The 22,681-nt window shown below is 38.5% G+C and overlaps 1 protein-coding gene across 1 annotated transcript in view; it reads left to right on the top strand.

Annotated features, from left to right (window-relative positions):
* The window catches only part of LOC149150451 (cyclin-B1-2-like), a 68,371-nt gene that overhangs the window by 33,517 nt on the left and 12,173 nt on the right, over nt 1–22,681 (top strand). The window contains exon 2 of the mRNA XM_089440814.1: nt 3,182–3,282. Within this exon, the coding sequence (XP_089296940.1) occupies nt 3,182–3,282 (101 nt within the window). The remainder of the gene's footprint in view (nt 1–3,181; nt 3,283–22,681) is intronic.

The raw sequence follows: 22,681 nt of genomic DNA, 5'->3' as shown, positions 1-22,681 counted from the left end.
ACCAGGAGCTTCTGAAAATGTTGCTCCCACTCCCATTTTCACTCTCGCTCCCCACTTTGGCTCCCGCTCCCAAGTAACACTGAGCCAGATGAAGTTGGCAACTCTAGCAGTAGCCAGTAGTACTAGTTTTGTTGTAGAGGCCATTTATAGCCTCCTTGGTTATGTGTTTTTGTTTTGATCTCTATATCATCATCGTGTATGTATTGAACAGTGCAATGGGTGCCATTTTGATATAATGGATATATTCATGAGCCTACTTTGATCATATGTTGTCTTCTATCTATATTCTAATGCTGCGTCTGGAAACATGAATGAAAATCTTTAAAATTATGTGTTTTTATAAAAAATAAATATTTAATGTATTTTTTACAACGACCGAGTCATTGAAATCGAGCCGGCTGACCCTCGGCCGAGTCGGAGTCGGAGTCGGAGTCGACCCTCGGCCGAGTCGGAGTCGGAGTCGGAGTTTTAAAACATTGCATGCAACATTCGAAGAAACTTCTTCAGGAGTTAGGACAATTTATCATTGTGTGTGTGCATATATATATATATATATATATATTATATATATATATATATATAAGGAGTTGTCCACCGAGGCGGCAAATTTACCCAGAGAGCCAAAGTATATATATATATTATATATATATATATATATATATATATATATATATTATATATATATATATATATTATATATCTATATATATATATATATATATATATATATTATATATATATATATATATATATATATTATATATATATATATATATATATATTATATATATATATATATATATATATATATATATATATATTTTATATATATATATATATATTATATATATATATATATAAGGAGTTGTCCACCGAGGCGGCAAATTTACCCAGAGAGCCAAAGTCTGCCGGAATCCGGCCATTTTTTTCCTAAAAAATCTGATGGTAAGAGTGCTTGAATCTTGTTTTTGATGGTGGAAATGGGTTCAGCACCATCAAAAACCTCTGGGGCACCCAAAATCTTGATGCTTGACAGCTGTAACTGGGATTTCCAAAAAAGTTGCAGAATTTTACCAAAATCGTGCTGGAATTTCCATTGTTTTCCTGGCAAATTTGCAGCCTCGTTAGACTATGCATATATATAATGGAGCATTCTCTTGACCTAAGCACTCATTTTATCTATTAAATTGTTTAAAGACTAACATATGTGCTTAATATATAATATAAGAGGCAGTTATGGTAAAATAGATTAGAACACACGAACACACACATTGGCATATTGTAGCTTTCTCATTACCTAAACAGTAGTTTTATCCAATAAAAAATGTTTAAAGACTAACGTACATGCTTAATATATAATAGAAGAGGCAGTAATGGTCATATAGATGCGAATCTACTTTGCTTGCAGTTGTCCTTAGTTCAATCCTTACAAGTTGTCAACTTGTAAATAAGATTAACAAACATAGGAAGACACAGCCTAAGCTCTGAAGAGAGAAAAACGGATTCTTGTAGCCACTTTGTTGTTTGCCAGATACAGGTGCAGGAAAACAGGTATGACAGTGAGTTGCATTCTTGGGATGATGATACCCTTCAAGCTCCTTTGGAAAATCCAGGTGCCCCACGTAGAACTTAAGCTTCCTGAACCATGATTCACAACAAAGTCTAAAATGTTGTTAGACCTAAACACTGTTACTGGTAAAATAGAACAAAAACACACTCAAAAATATCTCGAAATTGAGGGGTGCCCCACATAGAACTTAAGCTTCCTGAACCATGATTCACAACAAAGTCTAAAATGTTGTTAGACCTAAACACTCTTACTGGTAAAATAGAACAAAAACACACTCAAAAAATCTCGAAATTGAGGAGTGTAAGAACTGAACAGCAAAGGATGGAGCAGCCGACAGAGAATTTAGTAGACCCAAAATCATAGGAGGCAGTGGGCAGCAGTGAGAAATGCAGTGCCAGATCAAGGGAAGAAGATAGTGAGACGGCATAGGAAACAACTTAACTAGGAAAGCAAGGTGGGTCTGGAAGCGAAGAAAACTTTCTAGTTTCAACCGAAAGCAGTGATGAAAGAAGACTGAAATTCTTGCTATGCAGCAGATCCATAAAAAATGTAGCTTGTATTATCCAAAATTATCATAAAAATGTTTACTTTGATTGCTGGTGTCAGTGCAGTTTTTAAAGAATTTTTCAACGATCATGGTAATATGGTAGAAGAGGCAAGGATAAACTTTGATGCAAGTTAAGCATTGTTGGTGAACTTTGAAACTTTTCCAGGGTAAAGAATTCAGAAGATTTCTTCCATAAAAAGGAAAAAAAAATCTCCAAAATAACACCGTGTATTTTTATTTTGGGAAAAATTATATCTTCATGTTGGTCTAGCCATATAACACCACATGGCTAATGAGAGATGAAATCTCTTTCTTGTTTATCATTTTCTTTGACAAGCTCAACTTATAGAAAAATAATCATATTTGTCTAGGAAAATACATCGGTGTTAAAAAGTTCAGGTCTGCCACTGTTCTTTATGTCGTCAAGAGAAAAAGGAGGCCAGTCACTTGGCCTGAAAGAATGTTTGGATACTTGTTTAATAGAATTTTTTAATGTTATGGATAAATGTTTGCAATTCAAAGTTCAAAGGAAAGGGAAAACTATGATAAACTGTTATATTTTTGAGTAGGTATAGATTTTGTGCCTACAAATTTGCAAGTTATATTTTTAAAATTTCATAGCTTTGCTCTGTATCAGTGAGCCCTTGTAACCATTGCATAAATTTTTACCCTGAATCTGTCAAAGATCTGCACCTGCTACTTAAATCATGCATTGATTTACACATTACACTGATGGTAGAAATCTGTTCCCGAGAAAGTTGAATTCAGTCTAAATCTGTCATTATGATGTAATTTAAAAAAATTAAAACCAGTCAAACTGTATGGTGAGTTTGTTTCATCTCATCATTATTACAAAATATATCACTTTATGAATGCTGTATAGTACTATATCGCTGGGATTTACTTTTACTAATACAAGAAACAGATGATATTAACTACTTTCTTTGTTTGATTCTGCAGTGAAATTTATGATTCTGGATCTTGTATGATAGTGGTTTGTGAGTTGTAAGTTTGCTTGGACATAGGCTTGTGCTAACATTGGTTTTGCTATATTCTGAATTTAGGCTAAGAAGCAGCAAAGAGAAATGAAGAGTAATATTCTTGCAAAAACATATGGGTCTGCTTTTCCTTTGAAGATGGATATTGAACAACAGATTCTTTCAAGGTAGTTATTATAACTTGATTTTCTACTTTGTAGTCCATACCCTGTTAGTTGTGTGAGGAAGCTAAAATATTGTGATTTCTCTAGATTTTTTGTTTAGTTTGATTTTTGAGCATATAAAGCTTTAGTTTTTGGCCCCTTGTTTGTAGTTTGTATATCTATCTATCTACATATACATAATTAAATGTCATTTTGCTTCATGGAGAAGATATTGTAAGGTCATGTGAGGTGCATTATAGTCACATGCATAACTGAATTTTATTATTGATTAGCATTTAACAAATAATGATGCAAACAGTTCTATTATTCCAAAAGTGGTTCCAAAGTTCTAGTGAACATTTACGGGATACCCTTTTGAGCTTATTTCTACAAGTATTGTGGCCATATCTTGATAAGAGTCTGTGCAAAGCCTTTGCTCTTTCATGGAGAAGATATTGTAAGGTCATGTGAGGTGCATTATAGTCACATGCATAACTGAATTTTATTATTGATTAGCATTTAACAAATAATGATGCAAACAGTTCTATTATTCCAAAAGTGGTTCCAAAGTTCTAGTGAACATTTACGGGATACCCTTTTGAGCTTATTTCTACAAGTATTGTGGCCATATCTTGATAAGAGTCTGTGCAAAGCCTTTGCTCTTTCTAGAGATTGTATTATTCTGCTCTGCATCATATGCATGTAGAAATGGAAATTAGACGATGCTTGCTATGCATAATGTACCTGCGATTCAGTTTCTGATGAATGTTCAAATATAATATTTCATTGTACATATGATGCATTTGTCATTTTCATGGTGAGTGGTTATTGGTTTCTCTTTGCATTGTCTTTGATTTAATGTTTTAGTTGCCTTAGCTTGGTTTCTCTTTGCATTGTCTTTGATTTAATGTTTTAGTTGCCTTAGCTTGGTTTCTCTTTGCATTGTCTTTGATTTAATGTTTTAGTTGCCTTAGCTTGGTTTCTCTTTGCATTGTCTTTCACTTAATGGTTTAGTTCCCTATAGATTTTAGTTGTTTTTCTTTTCTTGGACTTATTTCATCTGTCTTGTTCACCGTTGTTCACTTTTCAATTCTATGTTGCTTATTGACTATTCAGACATTCTAAGACAAGGGTTCGATTTATATGATAAGATTTTTTTTCTTAAACGGATATGATAATAGCCACAAACTCTGCTTGGATGTCCTCTGTTAACTGCAAAAGCTGAACTGATGAACCAAGTTATGCCATCTGCAGTGCAGCCTACAGGTAGACCATAGTGTAGATATCAGATTTACATATGCAGAAATGTAGATAGTGGGTAGGAGCATGAAAAGTATTTCATCATAGTCATCCAACACAACTTTTCTTTACATCCAAAGTACATGGGAAATGAGATAGAGAGAGGTTCGTACTTTTCAGTCGTTAGTATTACAAAGTACTTGCAAATAACTTTATTTGGCATCTTGCTAGGCTTGGACCTTAACTTGGATCATCATCACCATCTTTATAAAGTTAATATTGACCTAAATGCAAAAAATAAATAGTTATTAGTCACACTATCATTCCCTTTTAAATGGTCATTCTGGGAAATGTACCAAGCTTATCTCAAAATTTGACAAATGTCTGCAGTCTTCTCTTGTGTGGTATAATATTGCAACTCAACTTCTCCATCTTATGCAAGCTACTGAATGTAATGTCAGTGCACCTCTACATGTTTGGTGCGTTCATGAAAGATTGGATTTCTTGCAAATTTTAAAACATCTTGATTATTAGAATGAAATATTGTTGGCCTAGTTTGTTTAACGACCAGTATGTAAATCTGCAAATAATCTCCTAAGCCAAGCTGCTTCACTTGTCCCTTCTATTCTTGTTTCCCTCTATTCTGCCTTGGTAGACGAAAGAAACCATGCTTGTTGCTAATCCACATGTTCCAAGATTGACGATATAACTGGTTGTTGATTATTGTTTGTCCACAGATTCTACTCAATCAAAATCTGAATAGCCATGCAACTGAAGATCCACTGCTGCCATATAATATTCTAAAATCTACTGTGCCTTCGACATATCTGAAAATCCATTTTATTGCTCTGCAGCATTCTGCTTTGGGATTTGTCATGGACTTGGATATGTAGTTGACAGCAAAACTGAGAGGCTCAGCTACTGTATGGTTAATGAAACTCCCCACCAGACTTATTTGTGATTTTACGTTGGTTTGGGTTGAATGTTTCAAGTTTCAACGGATTCTCGATAGGTATAGATGAAATTTTATAATCAGCCATTCTGAAGCTGTCTAACAGAGCTTTTGCATATTTAGTTTGTGAAACAAAAGCACATCTGCCAGGCTGCCTGACCTAAACTATAATGTAGGAGGCCTAAGAATGTCATGTTAAAGGAGGAACAGAATTTAGATTTTACCTTCGTAATTGCTCCAACCTCAATACTTGATGATGATATCATCTAAATATTATCACCCAAATCATCAAATCACCATCATATAGAGATTAAAATCAAAAGGGATTCTTCTGAAACCATTCTCTCAAAATGTTTCTCAATTTTAATGTGTCAATTTCTAGGAGCCTGCTTCACACCGTGCAGATTCCAGAGCCTTAAGCAAGGTGCCTACAGAAACTTCCTGTCCTGGAACTTGAAATCCCCAAGGGTGGCACATATAAACTTATTTCTCCAAATCACTATCTAGGAGGACAGTTTTAGCATCTATTTGATAAATATTCTAGTGAAAATGTGCGCAAGCCCTTCGTTGCCAACCTTGCTTTATGCTTGTGAAGTCTCCTGCCCTCCTTATACCTGACCTTATACCTTGATTTACCACCAGTCGTCTTTTTTTACCAGCTGACAATTCTTCCAACATCCTAGTCTGAATTTTCATTGGGTCATCATGTTCTACTTGTATGGCTTTCTCCCATTCCGTCACCCTCTAGCTTCTTCAAAACCCTGAGGGTTAAAAATTCAGATTTCTTACCTCCTTTCTCCTGGCTGATGAATCTCATTTAAGCAGACATCATCAAATGTCTTATAGAACCATTTTGGACACTTCTTAGTTCTTACTGATTCTTCATCAATTCCGATACATCGCTGATTTGGATTGGTTTCATGTGGAACATGACCAAAATCTTCTTAGGTTTCACTCCCAAGGGATTTTGCTCTATCTCATACTTAGCTGCCCCATTCATAATAACAATTTTTAGCTATATCATAACCATCTTCAGTGATTTTCAGGCCTGAATTGTGGTCTGATTTAGGCATAACAAACCTGCATTTTTGTCAACCATTACATCTTGGGTAAAATAGTGCTTGTCAGTGCTGATATCAACCAATATATGTCTTATGATAATCACTATACCCCTGAAACACAATTTTTTTGCATTTCAAATCCACTTTGTTGCACTTGTCATCAGGAATCCATGCATAACCAACTGAACCAAAAACCTTGAGATGACTTACCAAGTCATAGTTTGATTGCCTTCAAAGGAGACTTATTGAGTATAGATAGACAATTATGTGTACTCATTCTGCCCAATATTCATTAGGAACAATTTTGTTTGCTAACATGCACCTTGCTATCTCTAAAATAGGGCCATTCCATCTTTCTACAATGCCATTTTGTTGCATAGTCCAGGATTTGGTGTATTGTCTTTGTATTTGTTAGCTTCCTAATACCTAGCTACTAATTTAATAAAAAAGTTGCGATGAAGAAACTAAAAACTGAACTCCAAACACATTTACTAAATATGCTGAGAATTCCAACAAAATAAATTCACGAAGATACAAACACACAATAAAACAATACACCAGAAATTACCAAGTAAACCCCAACTGGGGAAAACCTGCCAGCTTGTTTGTTTTATTATTCCGCTCAGAAAAAATCTCAAATACTTATTACAAATAAGAAGGAAAATTTTCCCTTCAATTCACTCTCCCTCAACACACTGATCTGTGCACTTCTAACCAACTCGTCCTCCCTGCATTCGCAGCTATACGGATTTGTACAAGCTAATTTGACCCTCCTGCACAAGCTAACTCGGCCCTGGAAGAGATGTACACTGGCTAAAGGAATTCATTGAGGCTATTCGGCCTCTCTTTCTTGCCTAGTGCGCTGATTTGGAAAGCGTTCTTTGCTGAGCTGAACACACTAGTCATCTAGTGCCTCATGAGCCAAGTCTGCGCCCTTTTCCTCCTTATAAAGTCGATTTGGTCTCCCATCTTCCACAAATGGCTGAGATTAAATCTCAATGGACGGTTGAGATCAATTAATTTTTTGACTATAGGAAAATTAGAATTTTCGTAAGTCAAAATTAAGAAAAAGTAAAATTGCGCCTTAGCTTCACTTGGTCCCCCTACCAAATTTAGTGCACCTCTAAATTTAGCAGAAACCTTCCTTCTCTAACTCCATCTAACACTTCCTCTTAGAGAGGAAGGTGTTATGTTCTACACCTAGTTTATGAAATCGATGATTTTACCTCTTGCAAATGCCTTCAAGATATCTGTTGTCTTCTCCTTTGTAGGAAGTATTGGAGTTTGACTTTACCTCACATTCTTTGATATGGTGGTAACGGATGTCGACATGCTTGGAGCAATCATGGAATATCGGATTTTCAGAGAGCTTGATGCAACTCTGATAATCACAACTATGACTATGGGCTCCAACCTCTGGCTGAACAACCCAACAAGTAGTTTACTCAACCATATGACCTCGCAAGCTGCCAAGCTGAAAACCATGTACTCGACCTCAACTGAGCTTAGTGCCACTAATCTCTCCTTCTGAACCAATACTGAAGGTACATCTTGATGTGCTCTCCTTGTCTGTGGAACTCGTTGCCCAATCTGCATTTGTGCATCCTTGAAGACTCACTCCATCAACTTTCCTATACAACAACCCATAATCTGTTGTGCCCTTGCGATACTTCAACACGTGCTTGGCAACTACCCAATGCACTTTGGTTGGCTCAACCATAAATGGCACAGCTGGTTGATTGCAAAGGAAATGTTTGGTCGTGTGTTCACTAGATACATCAACGACTCTATGAGTTGCCTATAAAGAGTGGCATCCACTCGCTCACCTCTGGTAACATCCACCTTCCTTCAGTTTGTGACTAGAGGCGTGGTCATGGGCCTGCAATCGTGCATGTGGAATCTCTTGCGTGTACCTGCGTTGTTTCAAGAATATCTTCCCATCACCCTACCATACCTCCAATCCAAGAAAATAGTGCATAAACCCTATATTATTCATCTCAAACTCTCCAACAAGATCTCTCTTTTAGTTATGGATGAGCTCCTTGTCCCCTGTTAATATGAAATCATCAACATATAACACAAGAATGAGAGGCTGACCCTCAACCACAATATAGTACAGGTTAGGGTCAACTTTACTCTTGGTGAAGCCCAATCCAAGAAGGTAGTTGTCTATCTGGGCATACCATGTCCTCAATGGCTGCTTGAGCCCATGAAGAGCTCTCTTTAGCCTACAAACATGTGTGTCTCTGCTGAAAATCTCAAATCCCTCAGGCTGCTCAACATATATCTCTTCCTCAACAACTTTGTTAAGGAAGGTAGTCTTCACATCCATTTGGTAGATCTTCCACCGCATCTGTACTACTAGAGCCAATATGGTCCACTGGATGAATATCATGCCACTGGTGCAAATGTCTCATCATAGACTATCCCTTTGATTTGAGAGAAACCTTTGGCCACAAATCTAGCCTTGCACTTCTCCACACTCCCATTAGTTGCATGCGTAATCTTGTATAACCAACGTGAACCAACCACTTACTTGCAAACTAGTCTTGGCACAATCTCCCAGATGTCATTCTGCATGATAGAGGAATACTCCACCATGGCATCTCGCCATGCCTACTGAGAAGCTACCTCCTTATAGCAAGAAGGCTTTGAGTCTATCACCTCAGTCATAAGTGCCATGTACCTTGTATAACTGAGTGGCTATTTTCTTTGGCCTCCAACTCTCTCTTGAGCCTCCCTAATCAACTGATCTACCCACTTGGCTCGTCCTCTTCCTGCACTGGGAGTCACTAGCTAAGTGGGCCTCTCTAGCTCTACTTTACTTTTGTTCTTGCGCTTTCACCTCATTTGCATGTTGCTAGGCCTGCCCAACAACTAGCTGTAATAAAGTCTGAGGAGTTGGCAGAGCTTCCTGCTCCTCCTGTGCTGATGTTGCCACGTGATCCTTCTTGGACCCCTTCTTCTTGTTTGGAAACTTGGTTGAGTAGTGCCCAAAATGATGATAAGAGAAGCACTTAACTTTGTTGAGATCTTTCTTCTTCTTTCCTCCTAAACTGGACTTTACCTCTCTTGGACTTTTCTTGCTCTTGGCCTTGCCGCCTTTGCCAGCTAGGGCAAAATTCTCCTATTCCTCGGTCTTCGCATGAGACCCAAATTTGGCTTCCTTTCGGATCTCCTCTTGGACGCAATCACTCCATAGCCTCTCCCATCTTGGTAGGTTTTCTCTGCCACTAATAGCATTAGTAAAATTTTCCCATGACTTGGGAAAACCCAATAGTGCAAAACTAACAAGGTCTCTGTTTGAGATTGTCTCCCCAACCCCGGCTAACTCGTCCTTCACTTGGGTGAATCTCGTCAGGTAAGAGATCATGGACTCAGACTTAGTCATCTTGATATTTCTGAGTTTATCTCTGAGTACTAGCTTCCTAGCCTCACTCGTACCTTGGTACAACCCTAAGATAGCTGCCCACATAGCCCGAGCTGTCTTCTTCCCTGAAATGTGAGGTATGATGTGATCCTTGACTCCTTCAAGGATTATTCTTTTGGCCTTTGCGGCCTTTTTGTTTTGCTGGGCCAATTGCTGAGGATCTGCTGGTGCGACTGGTGGACTCTCCACAAACTCCCAGCTCCAAAACTACACCAACCCTCTCCTTCCAAGAACAGAAATTCGAGGCCCCATCAAGGCGATCCTTAAATCTCAGCCCGAAATACGCCATCCTGCTTGTTCGATCTGCTTAGAAAGTTAGAAACCCTTGTGCAGAGCTTGCTAGGTGAAAACCCTAGTGCAAATTATCCCTAGGTCACGCAACCAGAAACCCTTGTGCAGCCCTAAAGTGAACTGCGTCCCCTTTCTTGTGTTTTTCACCTGCTCCTGAGGAAAATATTATGCTTTGTGGTCTTCAATCAGAGACTCGCTCTAATACCATGTTTTAGCTTTATAATACCCACCTGCTAATTTAATAAAATTTCTGCGACTAAGAAACTAAAAACTGAACTCCAAACACTTTTACTAAACATGCCGAGTATTCTAACAAATAATAGCAGCGGAAAATAAAGTCATGAAGGCATAAGCACACAACAAAACAATACACCAGAAATTACCCAGGAAACCCCAACGGGGAAAACCTGCCAACTTCTGTGTTTTGTTATTCTGCTTAGCAAAAATCTCAAATACTTATTACAAATCAGAGGGAAAATTTTCCCTTCAATTCGCAGTTCCTCAACACACTGATCTGTGCACTTCTAACCAACTCGGCCTCCCTGTATGTGCAACTGTACAGACTCATACAGGTTAATTCAGCTCTCTTGTGCAATCTAACTCGGCCCTGCAAGAGATGTATGCTGGATGAATGAATTTGCTGAGGCTATTTGATGCCCAGAAGCACCCCTTTTGGGGAGTTGCGTCGCCCACACTAGGGAAACACACTCCCATGCATCTCCCCACGACTCCCCAAAAGGTGTGCGTGGGGAAATGCACCCCAAACTTCCCCGTCCTGGGTGTGTGGGTTGCAAGGGGTGCATGCACCATTGCACCCGACCTTGTGGGACGCGTCCCCGTGGAACACTGGTCTGAGATAAGTATAAGAGAGAAAGTGAAGACAAGCTAAGGAACCCAGTCAAGGTAGTGAAGACCGAATTCGGAAGGGACCACCACAAAAGTATATATAACTGAGCAGATTTCTGAAATACATATCTGAGCAAAGTTCTGAAGTGTATATGTGACAGAGCAAAGGTTTAAAGGAGCGAAGGTATGAAACATATTTATGTGACTTATTTCTGTGAAAAGAGGCAGAGGTTCTTAGTAACATGGTCCGAGTTTTCTTGTGAAGAAAGGCTGTGATCAAGCCTGTCAAGTCTGGGTTGACTATAATCTAATTGGAGTTACTATGAAGTAAAAATTGTCATCAAATTTAAATTTCCTTTACTGCTCAAACTAGTTTTTTTGTAATAGAGAATTTGGGGCGCTTTTGAAGACCTTTGAAGAAATCCTTTGAAGCATTCCTGAATATACTTAAAGACAGATCAGAGACAGAAGTTAAGTAATCCTTGCAGACCGAAGGACATTCTTTAAATCAGACATGAAAAGCCTAGGAGACACCTTTAATGAATGATAAAACGATAGCAGACTTCGAACATCTTTTGAGTTGACAATAGAGAGCATTCATGAAGACATTAATTGAGGATTCATCAAGCCTTTGTTGCAAACAGCAGTTATCCTTGGAGCATAGTTGAAGACCAGCACTTGAAGACTTGTTTTGTTGGAGTAGTCATCCTTGGAGCAAAGTTGAAGATCAGCACTTGAGGACGTTTTTTGTTGGAGCAGCCATGGAAGTCTTGCTGAAGCAAACCTGAAGTTTTTATTGGCAGATTGGAGAGGATTTTGTAGACCTATCTTGGAGACATTTTGCAGGAGTATCTGAAGTTTTGATGGAGTCTTGAAGCAGTAATGAAGCCAGCTTAAAGGATTGAAGCAAGTAGAGAGGGTTGGAGCCCTAGAGGATTGGAGTCTTCATACAAGGTTGGAACCTTGTAGGAATCCAGGTTGGAGCCTGGATTATCTTTGAGGATTTGAGTCCTCATAAGAGGTTGGAGCCTTGTTGAGATCAAGGCTGGAGCCTTGAAGGAGTTAAAATTTTCTTGTACAGGTTGGAGCCTAATTGTTTGTAAGAGGATTGGAGTCCTAATCATTTTCATTAATAAAAATTATTTCTTTTGTTGTACATCTTGTATTCTGGTTTAACTAGAGATCTTAACTGGTTTAAAGGAAACTGATTCACCCCCCTCATTCCCATAAACCCTTCCTTCTCTAACTCCATCTAACAGTATTTCCACTATGCCTTCTTGATTACAGAAATCAGTAAAACTACGAGAACAGAACTCTTGACTGTTATCAATCCTAAGAAATATATTGCTTCTATCCTTTGTCAAATGACATTCTCCATTCTTTCCTCACAAGACATGATCTTCCACCAATTTTTTGCTAGTAAAGAATAAAAGATATCACAGATTTAAATGCTAAAGAGTGCTGATGTCTTGTGCACTTTTGGTCACCAAGGCATGATCCTTGGTCTAATCATTATTGACCAATCTAAACAGTTCCTGTTGTTAAAAACCCATGCCTACTGTGTTTTTGGTATTTTGTCAATATAACACCTGCTGTTGCTAAAAGTCACAGTTAAATGAGGGTCATGTTTCATAATTTCACTTACAGATGGGGGTTCTCCTCCAATCAGGAAACAAATAACACATTCAAGTAGGGAAGTCATTTCCTCTGCAGCTGTATCTTCACATTTCCTTTACTTGCAATCCTGGATTTTTCTACACTGCCAAGAATCAGTTAGAACTTGAGTTATCTGCTACAAAATCAAGATACTATTTGATTCTGTTAGAGAAATGTGGGGGTGGACAGGTATCAATATATTGATAATCTCTGTTGTTATTTACGTTTTTATTCGTATCCACAAAAACTTAAAACTGTCTTTATGCTCAGTTGCATTAGCCTGTCTTTTTGGTTTGATTTTTGGAGTAGGCCCCTTGATTGTCTTTTTAATTCCATAATCTTTTTCTATAAAATTTGGTTTTCTGGCTTATCTTTCCACAATAAAAAAACTTAATAATCCTGGCGGGCTTCTAGTTACCTGAATCTGATGTCTCTCTGCCCTCCTTATACTTTCTTGGCTTCCCTTTGCTTTTAAACTTCACTGCCAAAGCTACATTTGATTTTTCATGGCCACTGCTGCTTCCAAATTGCTTTTCTCTACCTGCCTTTTTCCAAAAGCTTATTGCTTATCTGCACAAATGTTGGATCTATATTATCAGATGTAATGTTCAATGTTTCAACAAAATTTCTATAGGGGGAAGGTGGGCTTTTCCAATGTTATGAATACCCAATCTTCTTCCATCTTTCTATTGGTTGCCTACTATTGTTCTCAAACTCTTGAATATTTTTGATTTTTCAATAAATGATGTTGAAGGGAACATTTTGTCAGTTCCTGAGAGCTTGATTAGCATCACAGCCTTCTGATTTTTTGCATCATACTTTGCTTGAGCATTCTCATAAGGTATACTCTGCATTTCCTTTTACCAATACAAATTTTGTTCAAGCACCTGTATTAAAAAATTGCAAGCATCCTCTATTTTCAGGTATTAAAATTCTTTCCATTACTTTTTTGGTTACTTCTTTATCTTTGTGAGAATTTGGTTTTTGATGGCCCTACTTTTGTCTCACACATCTTACATAAATAAGATACATTTCCAATAACAGATATACCGGTGCTTGGAAACACTAAAGAAAATTTAAATAGAAAATTGGTTACGAACGCAATAAAAATTTCGCCTTCCAACTTCTTTTTCACTTTTATATTACTCAGGAAAATTAGGGCTCCCTTAACACGGAAAATGACCCTCAGAATACACAGAAAATACAACAAATTTGAACATGGACTTTTTGGCCCACTGGAAATTTTGGCCTCCTGAAAAATTCGGCCCCTTGGAAATTTCGGCCCTTCGAAATTTGGCTCCTTTAATCTGTAAAATTGACCTCCTCTTCTTTACCCTGTATGGTCCCTTGAACACTAGAGAAATTCCCCTTTCACCCCTGTGGAAGCCCCAGCTAGAAAACTCGGCCTCTCCTTTCCAAGAATTCAGCCTCTTCAAATTCTTATGGAATCTCCTCGCTGCACACCTTTCTCTTCTCTACAGTCTCAAGTCTCTCACTCCCTTGAGAAAGTTGCTCTCCCAGCAACTCGACGCGTCTTTCACCTCTCACTTAGGCTTCTTTTATAATTTTTGATTGAGCTAGCTCCCTAACCGTAGATCTTCTAAGTGATGAATGGCTTGGATTAGATCTTGAGCCTCACTTGAGATCAATGGTAGAGATCAGATCTAACTCACTAAAGTAAATTAATTTACATTTCATTAGAAAACTTTAGCCCAATGACCAACTTTAATTAATAATCAATGTGGTTTTCCTAAGTTAGAGTTGGAAAAGAGATCATAAAAGTCTCTTACTCAACATGAGCAAGCACCTAAAGAGGCTTTTGGACCACTCTTGCATGTTTGACATCTAGCCTATGCAGAAGTACCTATTCGAGCTATCATCATCAACATGTGTCTAGGGTTGGTCTTCACTTTAGGGCAAGTGGAAGTGAGTTCATCGGATTTTACTACTCACCCCTCAAGTTTTTAAGAGAGAGTGACTTGGGGCATGCTGGGGTCTTTGCTACTATAATGATTGAATTCTCACAAGTGGTTGGCATGGTCCTCCCAAGGCATAGTGAGAACTTGTGTGCCTAATAAACATGAGTTATGTTTGAAGCTTGGGCCTCCACAACATAAAATAAAAGGAAAATTTGTAGATTCAAGGTAAGGTTCAGAAGAAGCTTAGGCATATTATGTAAAGGGAAGTCTCTATACCTGTTATGACAAACTTACATTTTGATTTTAAAATGTGCACAATGATGACAATCCCTAAAACTTGTCAAATATAGTGCAAACATGTTCCACTTTGGTCTCAAATAGATCAGACTAAAAACAAGCTTAGTTGTATTAATCAGTGTTGCACACATCGCGATCGGGATTTAATCGGCGCCGGGAAAAAAGCGGAAAAAATCGGGAAAAAATCGGAAAAAAGCGGGAAAAAATCGTTTGGCACAAAAATATTCATTTTTTTAAAAAAATTGAAAAAAATTGAAAAAAAATGAATATTTTTGTGCCAAACGATTTTTTCCCGCTTTTTTCCGATTTTTTCCCGATTTTAACGATTTTTTCCCGATTTTAACGATTTTTTCCCGATTTTAACGATTTTTTCCCGCTTTTTTCCGATTTTTTCAAAAAATCGCGATTTTTTCGATAAAAATCGTTATAAAAAAAAGTGGCGATTTTTATGTATAAAAATCGCGATTTGAATCGGCTAAATGAAAAAATCGCGCTTTTACGATAAAATCGCGATTTTATCGCGATTTTAACAACACTGGTATTTATGACCAACGTACATCCCGATTTTAAAAGATGCATATTAATGAGCATCCCTAAAAGTTTTAAACAGTGGGGAAACCTGTTCTACTTTTGTCTCATAATAGATTAGATTAAAAACTAATTAGTCTACTAAAAGGTGGAGTACATTCTCTTCTTAGTGGCCTTGGCCCCAATGTATTCTTGAAGATATGCATCATGCCAATGTCTATCTCAAATTTTGTTGGAAGATCCTACTTGCACATCTTCATGAGCTTCTTCGACCCTATAATAAAGAAGTCATCCACATATAGCACTAGAATGAGTGGATCATCTCCAACAAGTATGTAGTACAACTTGTGATCCATCTCACTCTTAGTGAAGTGTATACCTAGAAGATATCCATTAATCCTCGAGTAGCATGTTTTAGGTGCCTGTTTGATACCATACAATGCCTTCTTCAACCTGCATACATGAGACTCTTTCCCATGCACCTCAAACCCTTGTAGTTGCTCGATGTACACCTCTTCTTCAAGAAATTGGTCGAGGAAGGTTGTCTTCACATCCATATGAATTATCCTCCACCCCATTTCAAAAGAAATAAATATCACAATCTTGATAGAAGTGTACATCGCGATTGGAGCAAATATCTTCCCATAGTCCACTCCCTACTTCTCATAGAACACTCTCGCCACAAATGTAGCCTTGTACTTCTTAATGTTTCCCTCTGCAACATGTCCACCTAGAGTTGATCATTGATTTCCCTTCTATCCTTGAAACGATGTCCCACACATCATTCTCCATGATGGAGGCATACAACTCCAACATGACATCTCTCCAAACCTATTGATTTGTTGCTTCCTCATAACTATTGGGCTTAGAGTCAATGATGTCACTCATGACCGCCCTGTAACTAGGAAACGGTCTTAGTGGTTTGCTCTCTCTGAACATTCTCCTAGGAGCCTCCACATGGTTTTCAACATCCCTAAGAGTTTGCTCTAGCCATCTCAGGCTCCTCCAGATAGAACTAAAAGGTGCCTCTTGCTCCTTCTGATATGATGGCTGTGTACCTGCTACTGTTGCTGGCCTTTCCTCAACCTTTGGAGCATCTCGCTCTTGATCATCTTCCACCATTGGTATTGAATCATGTGACTTCCTTAAGGCCCTGTGCTCCTCAAAACTCACATCCTTGCTCACCATAGTCTTCCCTTGTGATGGGATGTACACCATGTATGCCTAGGAAGCCTTACCATACACTAAAAGAATTCCCTTTAATCTTGAGGGCTCCAACTTGGTCCTCTTCTTAGATGGTACATGTGTATACATTGGACATGGGTTTTACTCTTGTCAACACCTCCTCATGAGTCTTGTGCCCTAAGGATTTATGAGGACTTTTGTTGTGAATGTAGATTATTGTGTTACATGCTTCTACCCATAGGAACATAGGAAGATCCTGATCATGAATCATGGCTTTGGCGACCTTGACGATGGCCTTGTTTTTCCTTTCAACAACCCCATTATGCTGCAGGCTGTAAGGAATTGTCAACTCCTTTATACTTGCCTCTTTGTAGAATTCCTTAAACTCATGAGATGTATACTCACCCCCATTGTTTGATCTAAGGACTTCGACCTTCTCCATGCCTGTTTCTCTTTGATAGCTTTGAACTTCCGAAGTGAACTAATGATGCCATCCTTAGTCTTCATGAATTAGATCCATGTCCTCCTGGAACAATCAACTATAAAGATCACATAATAGTTGTACCCACTCAAGGACCCTACTGACATAGGATCATATGCATTTGAATGCACTAGATCCAACAACCCTTTGGACCTAGAATCCATGCTGGGAAGGTTGTCTTGGCATGATTGCGCAACCCACACCCTTTGCAAAACAACTTGCTGTTGCATGTTGAACTTTGGAAGATTAGTGACAATCTTCTGTGATATAGGTAGAGCCCTGTGATGCAAATGTGCCATCTTGTTGTGCCACAACTTGCACAAGTTGTCACTGTCATGCACTAATTTTCGCATTGGCTGAACCCCCAACATATATAGGTTCCCTTATCTTCTTCCAATCAAACGCCCTGTGCTCGAACTGGAATCCCTCAACTTGACAAGTACCTATCCATCATGGAAGCACACCTCATATCTCTTGTCCTCCATGGTTGAGACTGCGAGAAGATTCTTGGTCAACCCTAGTACAAATTAAACCTCTGTCACCTCCATAGTCTTCCTTGACAAAAATTGAAAGTGGATGCTACCAATCCTCACTACTGCATACCCAACATTGTTGCCAAGCTCCACATGTGGCTCTCTATCTAGTTCTGACATACTTGTGAACAAATTTTGTGATCCCATCATATGAAGAGAACCACACTGTCCACAAATCACATGCCTTTAGTAATGGCTCCAGAAAGACAAGGAACTAGTGAGAATTCCTTCTTGAACCTAGTGACAAACTTGCCCACTGCTGTATTTGTTGAAACTGCTCCTCTTGCCCTTCTTCTTGTTCGAACATTGACTTGTATAATGGCCAAATTTGTGATATGCAAAGCATTTGATTTTGCTCATGTCCTTCTCTCCAGCTCGTGAGGTACCTCTTACTCTTGTGTTCTTTTTCCCCTTTCCTTTCTTTTTGTGATTGGAAAGAGCAAGGTTCTCATCATCTCCCTCCGACTGGCTCCCCTGAATTGACTGCTCTCAAGTATCCTCCTGTACGAAGTCATCCCATAACCTCTCATGCTCTGGTAGAGTTTCACGTGCTATGATCCCTTTGACGAAGGATGCCCATGCCCTAGGAAAACACCGTTCAAGGCATTCCTCACCATCTCCTCATTTGTCACTTCTCTTCAAGTGCAACTAACTTATCTCGAACATGTGTGAAAATGGTGAGATATGACCATAGTTTTAAAATAGGCCGGTTTGACTCAGAATCAGCTTGGTTTATTGAGCCATACCCTTACCCAGACTGACTAGGTCAATTATCTGGTTCGACGACCGATCCGTTATCGAACTGGCTGAGTTGGCCATCGATTCGACCGGTTCAATAATGGATCGGCCGAACTGACTGAGCTCGACTTAAACCGGTTGGTCTTGGCGACAGGGAAAAAAGGCGGGTTGGGTGGACTTGAAACCAATTTTTTTTTGTTTAAACTATTTCGTAGCGCCATGCCTATAAAGGTGACCCAACCCCATCATATTTTCTCACAACTATCTCATTGCATTTATGTGAGCGTTTGTCAGTAGTTGGAGTTGGTTTTTGGGGCAGCATTGAGGAGGTTCTTACACGATCTTTGGAGCAGCATTGGTTATGTGTTTTGTTCTGATCTCTATATATTACACGTATAATACAATGCACTCAGTGCCATTTTGATATAATAGATATATTCATGAGCATGCTTTGATCAAGTGTTGTCTTCTCTCTATTATTCTAATGTTTTGAGTTTGTAAACATGAATGAAAATCTTTAAAAATATGATTTTTCATTAAAATTAAATATTTAATGTACTTTTTACATAGACCGAGTCATTGGAATCATCTAGTCGGAGTCGATATCGAGTTCGAGTTGACCCTCAGTAGGTTCCGAGTCCGGGTTTTAAAACTATGGATATGACGTAACATTATCCGACTTGGTCACATTGGTGTTTCTCAGCTTCTCCCTTAACGCCATTTCTTTGTTTGCATTGCTACTCTGATAAGGTTTGGTCAAAGCCTGCCACATTTCTTTGTCCATATTCTTCATGGAAAGACGAGGGATCACATGGTCCTTACTCCATCCATGATAATTAGTTTGGCCTTCAAATCTTTTTGGTCGAAGAGGGCCAGTTCTGCAGCATTAGTCGAAGGATTGAGAGTGCTACTCACAAACTCCCAAATCCCATTCTCCATATTACTAATGTTATTCTCTCCTTCTACAGACTGTAGTTGGATGCCCCCTCCAACCGTTCTTCATATCTCAAACTTGTTACGGCCATCCTTGCAAGCCCCAGAATTGGATCTCCAAAAACCACAGAAAAAAATTACTGCTGGTTAAATAAGTTTGCTGCTGTAAAACCCTTATGCTGTATGGTCTATCCCAAAAAGCTTTTTGTGCTTTGATACCATGTCTGAATTTTTAACAACAAATCTATTTATTTTTCTCACAATTATTTTATTACCCAGAAAATAATTTATGATCAAATTATTTCTGTAACCATAAAAATAAATACATTGGTGTTCTCAACTTCAGAAATAAAATATACAGGCGGAAAGTAAATAGGAAATCACAAGACAGCAAAATTACTGTCCAATAAATTTCCCTTCACTTACTATTAAATCTGGGAAATTGTCGAGCCTAAACCCAGAGAAATTACGCAGAAAGTATAGCAATATTAGAACCTGGAATTTGCTCCATGAAAGATGGCTGTTTTTGAAGATGAATTGGCACGGACAGATCTCGGCTTGTACCTGCAAAAACTAGGCCCTCATAGTTTTACAGCTCGCGCTTTGGAATTCTTGGCCTGTTCAAGGAAATTCAACCTTTAAGTTTCAGCCCACCTGCTCGAAATCTCGGCCCTCTTTTGCAGTCTCAGCACAATCAGGTTTTTTGCCCTCCTCTTCTTCTTCTTCAAGTCTCGACCCATTTCAAGATTCTTGGACCTCACACAAATTCTCCTTCAAAAATCTGCTGCACACGCTTCGTCTTACTCATCAGTCAAACGAGCCTCTTACTCATGAGAAAATCACTTCCTCAAAAATACTGTGTCTCCATCTGAAGCGAACAAAGTTCCGTCTATAAATTAATTACTCCAAAAGCCTTGGAATATCAAATTATCCATTAAAGATATAAATATTATATTAAATGTGTGAATAAGAATGAGTGATTTACAAATGAGAACGAGAGGCTTGCTTATATACCAAGCAAGTGTCTCTTCATGAAGAGTCATGTCTCAATTAGACATGCCTCTTCAACCTAATTACTACTTAACTAATAATTATTTATGCTTATTATCATTTATATTATTTTACATTATTAATATATATTTTATTCGTTACATTGCCTCCTTCCTCAAAGAGCTTTGTCCTCAAAGCTTGTCGATGAAAAAAGACTTGATCTCTTTTTCAGCTTCGAACGTCTTTCTCTCTTGGAATAGTCATCCTCGTTGATACAAGTTGATATGATCTTCTTAGTGACCAACAAAATTGTCGCACTGAGAAGGGATTAGACCATCCGAGATTAATCCTCTATATAGTATTTTGATCACTGGAATTTTGTAACGACTTGTTAGCATAAGATTGGATTGATTTTACGTCATTATTCTCTGAAACATCAATTTTTTGTTTTTGGTCTGAATAGTCCCGATACGTAGCATGGTTGATTCGTCTGTTCTCATGATTCAGATGCCGATATGGAACTTTTTTGGTTTGATTTCTCCTTACTGGGCATGTGCCAATTTTTATATTTTCTTCTGGCAAAGATGTTGTTGAGATGGTTATGGAACATTCACTTGGGACGTTCATTGTTTGAACTGCAACATCTAATTGTGTTGTTTCTTTATATTAGAATATTCCTATTTAATGCTCATTCTTTTAGCTGTTGCTATTTTTATTCTTTTAGCAGTTTCTTAGATGAAACTGATTGTTTCCATATTCTACATAGAAACTTGATGTTTCTATTATTGTAAATATCTCTGTATTATTATTGAGCTTCAGCTTGCTCATGATTAATTAATTGATTGGAAATCCATATGCGTTGTTCGCACTGTTTTATGGTATCAGAGCACAGGGATTTTTTTTCGAAATAATTTTTCATAGTTTGAAAAATTCAGTAGTTCATTTCGAAACTGCTCTCAGGGTAGATTTCTTGATCAGCTATCCTCTTCGCATCCTAATCTCTTGAGTTCTTTCATTCCTTTCTAAGGTCGAGCCCTCTGTAAGCCAGGTAGCCTTCACTGAGTCTTAGCCTTGGCTTTGCTCACTGTGATAAAAGCTTACAGTCGTCTATCTCGATACAGAAATGGATTATTCTCCTGCACTATCATTTCTTCATGTCTAAGCATTTCTTTTTGAGAAACTCTTGGATCTGGCTTAGAACAAAATTGCCGATTCTGTTTGGATAAATCGCAGTCGGTTCTCTGTCTTGTGAGATCTCCACAGTTTTTTAAGAAGGGACAGGGCGTGCAGCCATATTCACCTTGGTATTCACCTTCTCTTCGATCAAACGGTGGCTGGTATCGAGAAATTCCGTAGAGCCTTTTGCTTCATCCGCTTCGTTCATTTGACGGGATCGAGATCGTTCAAACGTAGAATTTTTGCCGTGGCACCTGTGTGTTGAAAAGGGCACTTACGACTTCTGATTGGCGTAAGCGTGTCGGGTATTATTTTCTCGCCCACGTATAATCGTTTTTTTTTTGGCGTGTCGGGCATTAATTTTTTTTTATATATCGATCTTGCCCTCGTATCATCGTTTCTCTTTGGATTTCGCTCTGCGGAGTTCTGTTTTGCCAAGGGTAAATCGATCGATTTTTAGCGCTAAATCAACCTTCGCAGAATTATCGATATCCAAGTATCTCTGCATGTCTTGGGGAATCGAAATTTGTCCGATCAAGATCGCGGCGACGAAAACGTTTACCGTGATCGCAGAGGGGTCCCGGGGAGAAGAATCGGTGAGTCCCGTAGGCAAAGGCTACTGATAACCCTGTTGCCGACGCCTTCCTCAGAGTCTCCAATACCAGCTGCGCAAGATTGTTCAATAAAACCCTTTTCAACCAATCCAATAGGTATGCCATTTTCAACATGCTCGAGTAGGATGATGCATCGTATGTGACGGAGCAATTTCGCATTCGTTGCTCGAGGGTGGAAACTGCCGTAGGGCCATGATCTTCTTCTTCTGAAATTTTTGTGTACCTGATTCCAGTCCGGAAGCTCTCGGATCACCGCAGATTTCAGTGATTCTGCGTGTTGGAAGCTTTTGAACAGAATAGTCTGGCACTGTCGGCTTGGACTCAGCGGCAGTCATTACTATCAGCGGCTTTTCTAAGAACTGATATTTGAATTTCCCGTATAGTAGCGGCAGTCATCGTGAGTACAGGGAACGCAGGAATTCAAACTTGGGTTTTCCATTGTTTACGGCAGCAGCAAAAAAAAAAAAAGGATAGCAGAAATTCAAAAGCAGGGTCTTTTTCTTGTCTTAGTTATGAATCCTTTACGCTTTCTGGCAAAATTTCATTAAATAAGC

The sequence above is a fragment of the Pinus tabuliformis genome, chromosome 9 (assembly GCF_031772625.1).
Source record: "Pinus tabuliformis cultivar Carrire ecotype Pingquan chromosome 9, CPIR1, whole genome shotgun sequence".
Taxonomy (NCBI): domain Eukaryota; kingdom Viridiplantae; phylum Streptophyta; class Pinopsida; order Pinales; family Pinaceae; genus Pinus; species Pinus tabuliformis.
Note: the sequence above shows the minus strand (reverse complement) of the source record. Positions and strands in the feature narration are given on the sequence as shown.